Genomic DNA, 13,551 nt, shown 5'->3' with positions numbered 1-13,551 from the left:
AAATACCCCCTCTGTAGGGTAAGGTAAGGGAGTTAGTCGGTTGCAAACCGGACTTTGTTACACCCGGGTTGTTCAGCCCTGCCAGGACGGTTCTGGGACAATCGCAGCGACCGAAGCTGGTAAAGGTTTTACACGCAGACGGGTACTTAACAGGCTTTTCCTCACCATAATAAAGTTTAAATCTCAATCTGGAGCTGTGGATTTGCAGATCCATTTATTTTCTTAAAAATCACTATTATTATATATTTTAGGACCTCTAAAGTTCCCGGTGGGTTTAAGTGTAGTTTTTGGGATTTTTTTTTTTTTTTTTTTTTTTTTTTTCTCTCTAGCTTTGGAGCTCACTCGGTGTATTTTGTGGTTGCTGTAGTTCCCTCCTCTCCCGAAACACGATCCCTGGGTAGGCGGGCGGGGGCAGCGGCCGCCAGCAGCCGGCACGGCACCCCGCGCTCGAAACCCGCCGGGATTCCCCATCCTGCCGCTGGTCTGAGCGCGCCCATCGTGGAAACCGCAGGGAGCGGCGCCCGGCAGCCGCGGCGGGGCAGGCACAAGTACGGCGCTGCGAGGCGGGGAGCGCAGCGCGGGGCTCTCCCTTCGAGAGCCGGGCGGGACCCGCTCCGCGCCCGGGGAGCCGAGCTGAAGCCCCGCATGGCGCGGCTCCACATGGCGCAGCCCCGCTCGGCGGCAAGGTGAGTCTCCGGCAGCACCACCTGGGCCGGGGAACGAGGGGGACGGGACGCCGAGCAGACCCTCCCGCGGGCTCCCGGGCGAGGCCGCCGAGCCGAGCAGCGGCGGCCGAGCTGGAGCGCGGGGGCGGCGGGCGGGAGCCGGGCGGGGCGCGGGCGGCGGCTCCCCCTGGCCGGGCGGCGCTTGGTTTCTCCTGCCAGCGGAGGCAGGGCCAGGCGCGGCGAGGGTGGGCGCGGAGTTGGCGGCAGGGCTGGGGGCAGTCGGCGGCGAACTGCGGCGGAGTTTGTTCTGTACGAGGGGCGGGAGGTGAGGGACGGGGTCCGGGACCGGGCTGGGCTCCGCTGCGCTCCGCGGTGGGTTTTGGGGGCGGGAGTTTGTAGCGGCCGCGGCGCGGAGCGGAGGGGAAGAGCCCCGGGGCAGGGACGGCAGGTGGGAAGCCGCGGGACACGGTGGGCGGTGGCGGATCAGACCCTCCTCTTCCTCTCCGTGCTACGCCCGTGGAGTCGACGGCCGGGTGGGAAGCTGGCGGCGTGAGCTGGAAGTAGGCGAAAACTTGTTCCTCCGCGTGTTCTCCCGCTCTGCCGCGGGGCCGGGGCCACCCGGGAGAGCCGCGTATCGGGGGCGGGGGACGAGACGCGGGTCGAGGGAGGGCGGGTGGGCGCGGGCAAGAGGAGCCGCGCCGCCCCGCCGCTGCCGTCTCCCTTTCCTTCCTTGCCGCAGGTCTCGCTGCGGGAAGCGGAGCGGAGCCAGCCCCCGAGGGGAAACGCCTGCCCCCGAAGAAAGGGCTGCCCGGAGCCGGCCCCCGCCTCGCCGCGCCGTCCGCAGCCGGAGGCGCCCGGAGGGAAAAGTTGCGTGCGGGGCCGGGCCGGGCGCGATGCCGGGGCGCGGCGCGCTCTGCCTGGGGCTGCTGCTGCCCGTCCTGCTGCGCTGCGGCTCGGCGCAGCCCGGCGGCTGCCCGGCCCTCTGCGAGTGCTCGGAGCCGGCCAGGACGGTGAAGTGCGTGAACAGGAACCTGACGGCGGTGCCCCCCGACCTGCCGCCCTACGTGCGCAGCCTCTTCATCACCGGCAACCCCCTGACCGACCTGCCGGCCGGCGCCTTCCCCGCCCAGCGCCTGCCCGACCTCGCTTCCCTCAACCTCAGCGGCAACCACCTGCGGACCGTGGAGGCCGGCTCCCTCGCCCTGCCCGCCCTGCGGCAGCTGGACCTCAGCGGCAACGCGCTGGCCTCCTTCAGCCCGCAGGCCTTCGGGGAGGGCGGCAGCCCGCTGGAGGAGCTGGCCCTCCGCGGGGCCCTGCGCAACCACAGCGTCCTGCTCAGCCTGGCCGCCCTGCTGCAGTCCGGGGCCCTGCGCAACCTCAGCCGCCTGGAGCTGGCCGACAACGAGCTGCTGCTGCTGCCCGCCGGCATGTTCACTGCCCTGCCGGCCCTGCGGCAGCTCGACCTCAGCAACAACTCCCTGGTGGGCCTGCGAAATGTCTCTTTTCAGGGACTGGGCCAGCTGCAGAGCCTCAACCTCAGCGACAACTCCCTGGGTGTGCTGGGGAACAGTACCCTGGCCCAGTTCCGCAGCCTGCCCGCGCTCCGGCACATCGTCCTGCGCCGCAACACCTGGGTCTGTGACTGTGCCATCGAGGACCTGGTGACCTGGCTTAAAGAGAGCGACCAGGTGGAGGGCAAAGAAGCCCTGACCTGTGCCTCGCCCGACAAGATGTTGGGCAAAGCCCTGCTGAAGATCAATGGCTCGGACCTGAACTGCTCTGTGCCCGTAGACCTGCCTTCCCAGCTACAGACTTCATACGTCTTCCTGGGGATAGTTTTAGCTCTCATTGGGGCCATATTTCTCCTAGTTTTGTACTTGAACCGAAAAGGAATCAAAAAGTGGATGCACAACATCAGAGATGCCTGTAGGGATCACATGGAGGGCTACCACTACAGATATGAGATCAATGCAGACCCCAGGTTAACAAACCTCAGCTCCAACTCGGATGTCTGACAAAATGCCCTGGATGCAGGGCAGTGCAAAGTACCTATGCATGAAGAGTAGACCTATGCTTTACCCTCGTGCTTGCTTCCATCTCCCCTGAAAAGTCTCAGACATGCTTGTAACTTGAGGGGGATATGCTTCCCTGTGATGTCAAGTTAATTTTTGTTTTGAGACACTGGGCTGCTGAGCATGGCGTTCAGCTGTGTGTAGGAAACAAGCTGCTACTTTTTTTCCTCCTTACCTGTCTGCACTTGTGGGAAATTTTTTTTCAAGATGTCAAGAGAAAAAAGGATTCTTTATGATGATCCAAAGCCACCAGAGTTTATAAACGTTTGCTGATGCAGACACCATCCAACAAAAGCTGCCTCAACTTTTTGGGAAAAAGAATGTTATGTTCCTCTGTGCCAGTTTTGATCTTGTATATCTGAATTGAGATGCGATGATTACATTTCATAGACTATCTTGAGATTTTAAAAACCAAACAAACTCCTTTTAACAGCTCTTCAGAAGGAAATCAAAATAGCAAGCATGCACAAATACAGTATAGTTTTACATGTTAGGACATATATGATCTCAGTAAGTCTCTTACTATTTTTTAGTTATTTTTGATTGCAGTTTACGTGACTTGACAGAATTTTTTATACAAACTGCATCTAAACTCCCTCTAAACTCAGTCTGAACTGTTAAATTCAATAAACAGTCTTACAAGAACTGTCGTGTTTGCTGTTCAATGAGAAAAGTATGGACATCTAAGAATGTGAATAGTCTCTGAAGTAATAGCCCTGCAGTAGAAATATGAATAAAAACTTATACGAATGTGTAGCTTAGAGCCATAAATATTTGACAATTTTGTGATATGTGCTAGGAGAATTACACTGAGCTTAATTACACTGAGATTAAGCGATGGGAGCAGTTTCACTTGGCACAAACCCCTCAGACTGCTCTCTGAAAGCAGCTGCATAATGTCAAGACAGATGCTAGGGTCTACTTTCCTGGGAAGGTACAAGCTAATAGAATTTTCATAAGGTCTTCTCTACCAAATTAAAAAAACAGCCAAATTAAATTGTGGAGTGCATAAGTTAAAGAAAATTTTACTTGAATGGAATGGCTTATTATAAAAAAACCGTACTTATGTATCCTGAACTAAATTAAATGCAGCTCAGTCGTGCGATCAGGAAGCTCTAAGCTTGTGCATCACTACAGCATTTATTAGATTGCTGTTTCCTATTTAAGGTCTTGGTACCTGTGAAGTTCTGTAGTGATCTACATCCAGTAACTTGATAGAACTTTACATTTACCTTAATGCATTTAACAGGTGCACTTCAGTATGATAACTTCAGTTGCTTGCTACTTGCTTGGGAATGCATTTTCTTGTAAATAGATAGAGCATGCAAAAGAACCCTTCAGAATGCCTAATTTAAAATGCAACTCTGACCACATATAGAAAGGTTAGCAAGAACCTTGCTGTGGCTGCCAATAATTATTGCACTTTTTCTAATATATTTATGATTTCTTAATGAAAAAAAAAAATACACCAGCTGTAAAAGTGTGATGTGACTTGATATATACCAGTTCATCTGTGGAGCTTTTTCCATGGTCACTGTTACTTGAAGCTCTTGAGCATCTCTCAAATTTTACGAAATGCTGGCTAATTCTTTTTGCTCTCAAAAGTGACTGTTTTCTCATAGATGTATACATTTGGTAAGAGCTCAAATATAAAATAGTGTTTAAAGTATAGGAAGAAATATAATCTATTTTGGGCATCAGTATTATTCAAAAGTGTTTTTCATCTTGCAACTTCAGACAAAGCAAGTAGCACAACTTGCTTTTGAATAATTTTCTATTGCTTTAAATTGGATTTCTTTGACACCAGTGATGTTTTTTATGTACTTACGTGCATTTACCCTTAAAAGTAAAAAAAGAATGAATATTCAGTACAACTATTGTTTTGTAAATCAATATATTTGCAATTAATGTGAAATAAGTGATAGCATATTTCTCCTGCTGTAATTTAAATGTATGAGCAATATCTGGTTAACGACATATGAATTAAATTTGTGGATTCTTATAAAGCAGGCTGCCCATCTGAATATTAACTGCCCATATTATAAGCATAGTGTGAAAACGTCTGTGTGAAGAACTATTACTGTTGCCACTATGCAAACCCTTCATACTTGGTATACATCAGATAGGTTATGTAAGAAGCTGGAATTTACAGTAGCTACACAGTGTGCTTTGTTGTATCCATTATTCTGGAGATTATCAATTTACACTCACCTGTACAGTGCCAAGAGGAGTAGAGCATCATCCTTGCTTAGGATGCTCCTGTAATATAATAGATAAAATATGTGCAAATCAAGCCATTTCTTGGGCAATTTCCTGAGTTTTGTTAACAGATACTTTAAAGTAACTACAGTAAAAGCAATTATCCGTGATGTGTTAATGTAACAGCCGTGCATTTGTAGAGCTGTGTAACGACAGGCAATGACTTTAATTTCAGTCTCTCACCAATGGAGCAAGTATTCATATAGTGGGCAAGTGTAACTGTTGTTACGGTTACTACACATATTATTCTAAAGATTATTATTACTATGATTTTTGTATCTTAGTCAATGTAATAGAAAATTATTAGAGATCTTGTGACCGCTACTTTAAAATATTTTTTGTCATTTGCTTACTTTGTGTATTTATTAGGATGTAACATTTAGCATGTGTCAGTGTTGTGTTGGATGATGTTCCCCTACAGTGTCTGACCAGCAGTGAATGCTTTGGTGTTTTGTACAATGCATTATTTGATCTTAAATTCCCTTCCATAAACAGTGTTTGAAATTTGTTTTGCTTTTCTTTTACAAAATAATTAACAGTGGTACTCAGAAGATACATAAAAGTAGCTCCCACACTACTACAGAATATGGTTAAAAAACTAAACAGTTTAAAAAAAATTAGTTTCAACATTCTTCTGAAGCACATTTTATAATCCTACTCTGCTTTGATACCTGAGATTCCAATTGACTACTTCCGATTGGCTATTTCCAAAGTAGCTTATTCATTCATTCTTCAATAAAACACATGTAGTTCTAAGTGCCTCTAAAATGTGCTTTGTGTACATAAATCCTCTAAGTTCTGCGTGACATAGTTGTCACTGAAAAACATCCAGACTAAAGTAGTGGGTAAATCTTCATGAAAGGCTGCACAGCTAAGAAGCAGAAAGGATCATTTTTCCAAGGTTTAGCTGCTTTGTTAAAGGTAGTTTTAGTTGTAATAATCTTATAAATTTGTTAGAAAAATAGCACAAGGAATTGACATAGTTTTATAATATATTTTATTAAAACACTTTGGATAAGTGATGTTGCCAGGTAAAAAAATTCCCCAAATCCTCCATTAACCAAAGTAGCTTTAAATTAGATCATTTTTATTTTATTAGATAATTTTTATTTTGCCAAGGCATGATATTACCAGTAATTCTGACATCCAGAAAGTGGTTTGAAGTTTTGCAACAACTGCTTTAAATCTTTTCATTCAGGGTAATTTACTTTTTAAGCACTGGTGACAGTCCCCAGTGACATGGCAGCAAGCAGAGCAGTCTGTTCAGACCCACATTCTGTTGTTGACTGAGATGTCACTGAAAACAGGCATGGCAAATTATTCAAAATATGACTGCACTAGGTTCTCAACTCTCATTATTCTTCTAGCATTTTCCCTGTGGTATACTCGTCTTTCTGCATCTGCATAATTTTTTTTTTTGCCTCATTTTCTCAAAAAATCCACTAAAAAGTGTATCATGAATCTGCACAGGTAGAGAAATCAGTCTGACTGCACCAATATTTTGAGGTTTAGCATCTTTATTTCTCTTTAAGCCTTAATGTGGAAAAGAGCCTTTGTCAAAGTGGACAGAATGAAAATTTGATACACACTTTTTCTTTCTCTTTAGCAGCTGAATGTTCAAGAAGAACCATTCATTCTCAGCATATGATGAAGGAAAATAGCATTTGGTAAGAAAAATGTTTTGGTTTCAAGCTTCTAAATGACATTTATATTCTATGAGAGAAAGTGGAAGGGAGAAACTTGTAAAGGAAACAGAGACTTGTAAAAGAAACCCGTCTTCATAATGGGTCAGCACTGGAAGTCACAATGCTATGGCAGGAACAATTCCTGATTGAATCTGTCCATTATGTTCTGTTCATTTTTATAGGTTCAGCTCTAATTTCTTCCTGTTGCTATAAATAGAAACATTTTGTTAACAAGTGGCATCCCATCTTGCAATATTTGCAGGGCAGGTGTTTCCACTGTGAGTTTTTTGTGGAATATAATAGAAGATTGAATTTAATTCAGTGCCTGCTGATTTAATAATGACCAGATCAGGCTTATAACTTAATAATCCTTTATTTTTTGCAAATATGCTGCTTACAAGGGGAAAAGACCTTGGCTTGTAATCAAACAATAAAAACCCAATAAAAAAAAACAGGGGAGATAGAAAGCAGAACATTTGGAGAGTGAAGCATTTATCAGATACTTCACTCAGAAAAGAGACAAACCACGTGGGAGCTGAGAGTCCTTTGGTGATACAGAAGTAAGTGTACTCTGTTAGCCTCCCAAGTCAATACAGCAGTAGCAGAAAAGTGATGCTTTATACCAACACAATAAACCTAACAGCCCTTCTCTCCCACGTTGAAAAAAGCCCTACCAAGCCTTCAGAAGGAAGAATACAGGTTTGCAGTGTAACTATGTCCTTAAAAAGGGCTTTCACTTTCTCAACTGTGTTACAATTTATGTGTTGTCACATCCTTGGAAAACCTTGCTGTGCCAGAAGTCATCTGTTGCGTAGGCAAAGCTTGAAATCAGTCTTTGCATTCCCAATGTTAGCCTAAATAGAAAAAGCAAACTATTAAGGAAATTAAACCAGTACTTTAGACAGCATATCTGTGGTATAGTTAATAATTTAATATTTGCAATTAGTTACATATTTCAAAGTATTCACTAGATAGCTTTTTCCTATCTGATGATAGACTAACAGAATAACAGATTTGTGTTTCTAGTAATTATGCATGAAAGCATCTGAATAAATTAGCAATATTTCAGTACATACGGTGATGAAAATGCTAGAAATCTTGTGTTCTAGAATGTTTCACTGTTACAGAAATTTTAGACGTGCAAGAAACAGCTGTAACTTTTTCTGATTGAAGTTTGGTTTCGTAATTAAAAAACATTCTTGAGGAAAACCCAATAAAATACTAGATTGCTTATAAATGTTATATGTTAATTCTGTTTATTTTATTACCATAAATCCTTACAGATATTGAGGTCTTTACTGAAAGTGTAGTTGTATTCCTTTTAGCCCAAATTGATGGTTGGGCTATGAATTTGCATGGTAGAATAGTGAAAAAGCAAGGTCTATAGTTGGCCTGATTTATTTACTTAGAAAGAAATTGGGCCAGTAAATATAAGAGATTGTGTTTCAATTGTTCTTGTTATTTCAGACCTAATTTGGTAGCTTTTTTGGTCATAATATAAGTGGTATTAATTTTCAAGCTAGGTGCCAATTCTAAATTTAACAGTAATGTATTTTCATCTTTTTCATTACCGGATCAGACTGTGTTTTAAAGTCTCCAAATACATATTTACATAGTGAAATATAAAGGCACTTTTATTACTGATGGAACTATTAAGTAAAAATGCTGCTGAAACAGAGAAAACAGGTGAAAACCAGAGTGGTACAAAAATGCATTCAGTTGACAAACTCATTCCTGCAACTTCTTTTAATGAATTTTTTTATATTGCAACCTTATGCAAATCAAAGGGAAGAATGGTAGTTTATCTTCTCATAAACAGCTAATACAGATGTCCAAAATTTTGTTAGATAGGAACATTTTTTTGGGATTGTCCCAGGAACATAGCTCATAACTTAGTTTTGTGTCTAACTTGATTGCTGTTACTCTTTTTTTCTCATTCTTAGAACAGCTAACACAGAAGGATGTTTGGCTTTACACATGGTAGATTGATCTGTCCTAAGTTTTGTCACAGAACTGAACTGTCTTAGTATCTGGCTGCAGTCTGCTTCAGGTATTCCATTTGTTCCAGTAGAATTTCCCTTCTGTGCCATAGCCCAGGGTAGCTTTGTGTGATGTCATGGGCATGTATGCAATAAATTTATACAACATGTATAGATTTGACTCCTATGTCAAATGGACATTATCAAAAGTCAAATAGACATCTCAACATAATTCGCTGTATATTTCATCAAGTAATGGTAGTGAAACAGCAAAATAAGAAAAAATAACATTTACTGCCAGAATACTGTAAGCAATAATGAAGTGACACTACATTAGAGCATTTGAGTAATTTAAGCTGCTTCTGAAGATGGAAAAAGAAGAAGCTATTACATTAACAGTTTTATTCTTCAGGTAGGTGTCTTCATTAATTCTCATTAATAGCTCATAAACAAGCAATAACTGGATCCTACAGATAGTTACACATTTAAATATATTTCAGTCAGGGGTTTTACCCCACTGATTTTCTAGTTCCATCTTTGCAGAGGTGGGTGCTTTAGTTAGCCTGGAAGGGACTAAGATCTCTTGAACATCAGAAGACAAGAATTTTTATTTTATGTGTTCACAGAAGCATTTTGCATACACACATATACATGTATAAATATATTTATATAATGCAAAACTAGAGGGGACAGAAGAGGAGTAGAATCCAAGGTACACCATCTCTCCTGTCCAACATTCTGTTGGCTAGCATAGGATTTGTTTTTTTCACAGATTGGAAAGGGGACCTAAATGCCTGAAGGGAGTGGCTATGCCTCTGAGAAGCACATAAGACATGATTCATATTGCTGCACACCTAGTGTGACTATTAGCAACAACTTAACAAAAACTGGTGCTGAGTGGTCAAGATTTTCCAAAGTCTGGGGTTCTGCTCTCAAAGTAGCTTAAAGGGGCTTCATTTTCAAGCATCCTTGAACACCATTTGGAAAATTACACTTTTTTTCTTTTTAAGGTAAATTGAACAAAATGCAGAAAAAAACAATTTTCAATGTGAAAAGGTGTATGTCTGGTATACACTCGAGAGAAAATATAGATACTTGCAAGAATGCTTGAAATTCTCCAGTCTTGGCTCTCTCTGTAATTTCTCAAATTGAGATCTCTGTAACACCACCTACCAGAATATCTTTCCTCTTCTCTAGTTTATTCAATCATCCCTAATTCAGATTACTTTTATCGTTCACCTTTGTGACCAAACTTGATTACTTCACATTAGTAAGCAAAGGCAGAATTCCTTTGAATTTGAAACAAGTAATGCATAAAATCAAATATTCAATAATTATGCAGATTATTATTAAGGCTGTATTTGTTGCCAGTCTTTCATTCAGGTTTTCCCTTTTGCTGTTTGTCCGTTTATGTTTAGCTTTTCAGCATACTAAAAAGTTCTGTGGTAGCCCAGAGGAACTCTCTGATTCCAATTCCAGTTACGAACAAGATGTTATTCTGAGATGATAGTCTTGAAAAAAACTTGCAGAAACAGTGCTTGAACTTTTCTGACAGGATAGTAAAATGTCACTGAAAATAGCTCTGTTAACATATTCTTCATTTGTCAGAAACACTACATGTGCAGAAAGGGATGGAATGCTGAATTTGTGATACTGATGTAATGCTGTTTAACGAGCCTGTGAGGTTTCTGATACAATAGCTTGTGGTACCTCTGCTCCGATTTCTCCTCCCTACAGCTCCACACACACTCTGATCTGGACAAACAGGACCCGGATGAGTTTAGGACATGCATTCAGCAGATTGTGGTAATTTGTTTGTATTATTAATCATATGTGAAATCCCTTTATTTTCAAGCATATAAAGAAATATATTCTAGTATTTGTAATTTTTAACATAGGAAAAACTAGCTGGCATATGCCTGGTTTCATAACTTATCTGTAAATACAAAAAAAAAATGCTCTGAATTTGAGTTTTTGAGGAACAGATGTCTTTCAGCAAGCTCGAGTGTAAATTCAGCAGGATTTCCAATTTAATCCAGGAAATGATGACACAGAAATTTATTGCAAGCAGAGAAATAACTCGTTCTTCACCATAGTTATGCGGACTATGCCTTTTTCACAAAGCAGTGCAAGGTGGTTTTTTTCTCCTAGGTTTCCAGGGAGACAATCGCAATCCAGTAGGGGTTACTGTTGTTCTTAATAAAGCTCTCTATATTTTGTAGTTTTAGCAATTTTTTCTGATCAAAATCACAGAGATAGGAGATAGGATTTGATAAATGACACTGAGTAACGTGAATTGAAGTGACCTATTTCAAACACACACAGATGATGCAGTGGTGCACCAGCTTAGAGTGGATGGTACTAGTGCTTTCACCAGCTAGAATCATTTTAACTGGCAGGAAAGGACTCAAAACTGAGTATTAGTCACTGTAGAGAGCTATACAAACTATGCTTAGCATTTAGCAGTTGATGTGGAATATAGTATATCCAAAAGGTTTCTTATATAGGTGTGAAGCACCATATCCAATTCTAGGGTTTTTTGTATACAAGTTATATACTAATTCACAACCTGCATGTCTGCCCTGTGGTTTAGAAGGAAAATTGAAGTAAACAAGAACTGGCTGATGTAAATCAAATTAATAGACAAAAATATCATCTCTCAAAATAATTATATTTAGTGATCTTATTGTTGATGAGAATTCAAGAAATGTTGGTCACAGAAATATATTTGCCTCACATATTTATTGTTATACATTCAACTAGAAAACACATACATTTACAGAGGGTATATTCAGTACAAGGGGATCAATGGATAGTACATCAGTGCTACTGAGATCCCTCCCAGTTTTATTTTCCATTACTCTGCCATGTGAAAGGAAGAAGTAGAAAAGGGAAAACCTTCAACAGAACAAAGTGTTTAAGAAGAGAAGATGGTAGAGCCAAAAATCTCCTGTAATGACTGTCCTTTTAATATTTACTGAAGAAGGATGTGAAGTAATAGTGATGCAGTAGTAGAAGATAGTATGGTTTCTTTCATAAGTTTAAGGTTATTTAGGTTTATTCAGGGTTTTGTGTTGTTGATGCCAGAACTAATTCATGCATTAACATTTAATCTAGGTCACCAGAAAGTACCAGTGCCAGAATGTGCTATACATTTTTTCCTGTACTTTTTACACAGCACTCTATGCCTTCCAGTAATGCATGAAGTGCTTGTTGTTCTCTCCTTCCCTCCCAAGGGAAGTGCACACTGGCTGAGGGATACTGTATGCATTCTCTTGCCTTACGTTTCTGAGAGAAGGCATAAGTAAGGTAAAGCATCTTGCACTTAAGGTGGATTTGCTTTATGATATTCCCTAATTCCCGGATGAGTATTCATTTGCAAAGCCTGCTGCTTGGAGAAAGTTTTGTCTCCCATGCAATAAGCCTTTTGTCTGCTTTAGAAGAAAATGTTAGGGACATTCTTCTCCTCTTCAATTTAGTCCTAGAAGTTCATCTTTGCAAAGGAATATGATAAATACTCTTAAAATTATGTTTTGCATCAGGAACTAGAAGGTCAGTTGTGCATAAATTCAGTACCATGATGGAATCCACAGGAAAATGATTGCTTAGAAACAATGAAAAAATGAGTAAAGATCCTACCAATTAAATAAGTTTTTAAAGTATGTCATAATAAGTAAACTCCCTTCCTAAGGATCCTGCAAAGCTCTCAAATGTGGGCATCATAGTACCCTGTGAACTCTCCCCTTCCCTTTCTCTCTCCCCTCTTCTTTCTCTTTTTTTCTCCTCTCTTCTCTCTCTCCTTCTCCTGTAGCTTGTATTGTTCTGACTGAGCAGTGTCCAACCATCCAGCTAAAAGGACATTAATGTCATCCTCTTACCTTCCTGATAAACAATATTTGCAGCTCACAGTTAGTTTTAATGTCTTGTCTACATCAGCCAAAATTTAGCATGTGCTGATCTGAGCTTTGCAGTTGAGCGAAGAATACAAGGTAAATTGGTAATGCACATGCAACTTAGTTAGCTTGTGAATTGCTCTTACTGGCTTTAAAGGATGAGGGGAAACATGTCAATACCATTTTGCTCTTCATATCTTCACCTCATAATGACACAAATAATAAAATACATTTTTTGCATTTTCAATATTTTTATGTACATACATTTTTATATATGTACATGCACATTTACATAATACATTTTAGAACTCTTGCATAGTTGATATTTACAAAACCACACGTTTCTTATATACAGGCCATGCTATTCTTGCTGGAAAACAATATTTCAGTTTTATCTCATGTGCAGTCTTTTGCAGGTAATGCTAATTGAAATTATTGCTATTTATATTTTGTTCACTTTTTTAGATAAAAGAAATAGCATCTACTAGTTTAGAACCAATTATTGCAGTAAGCTTTGCAATAAATACTTTTGATAACAGGAATGATGGTTCAGGCTAGCATGGCAATTTTTAGCATCTATTAAGTCTTCTGAGTAGCTTAGAATTCTGTAACTTGTAAAACAGTCAAACATAAGCCTATCTTGGGTGAATAGTTTAGCACAAAATACTCCCTTGACTTCACTTTGTTTTTATTGCTCCTTCAGCATGAGGATGCTGCCAATATTTTGACACTTTTTTTCTCCTTAAAATCTGCATCTTTTTGACGGTATGCCTTCAGAGAAAAAAGAGCAAGGGACTGGGATATTCTTGAATTTTCTTGTCAAAACACTGACAGGATAATTACCAAGAGATGATACAATTTGTCAGCGGGAGAGTGGGTGTTTGTGCATTGTGAGAGAGCGTCAGTATGGCAGGTACATTGTGCAGGTGTCACATCCTGCTTCTCTAACGTGAAAGAGTCTCCAAATGGGGTAGGAGAGTGAAGGCACTTCTGTGAAA

At 41.3% G+C, this 13,551-nt stretch overlaps 1 protein-coding gene across 2 annotated transcripts; it reads left to right on the top strand.

The window, feature by feature from the left end:
• Nucleotides 1-934: 934 nt before the first annotated feature.
• Nucleotides 935-7,918, top strand: TPBG (trophoblast glycoprotein). Of its 2 annotated transcripts, none has more exons than XM_077782319.1 (2): nucleotides 935-990; nucleotides 1,405-7,918. In XM_077782319.1, the coding sequence occupies exon 2, from the start codon at nucleotides 1,559-1,561 to the stop codon at nucleotides 2,678-2,680; it is 1,122 nt and encodes a 373-aa protein (XP_077638445.1). In that variant the 5' UTR covers nucleotides 935-990; nucleotides 1,405-1,558; the 3' UTR covers nucleotides 2,681-7,918. The 2 variants fall into 2 exon arrangements, with proteins under 2 accessions (XP_077638445.1, XP_031360353.2); XM_031504493.2 differs by lacking the exon at nucleotides 935-990 and adding an exon at nucleotides 1,084-1,225.
• Nucleotides 7,919-13,551: the final 5,633 nt, after the last annotated feature.

This window comes from Lonchura striata, chromosome 3, assembly GCF_046129695.1.
Source record: "Lonchura striata isolate bLonStr1 chromosome 3, bLonStr1.mat, whole genome shotgun sequence".
Lineage (NCBI taxonomy): Eukaryota > Metazoa > Chordata > Aves > Passeriformes > Estrildidae > Lonchura > Lonchura striata.
Note: the sequence above shows the minus strand (reverse complement) of the source record. Positions and strands in the feature narration are given on the sequence as shown.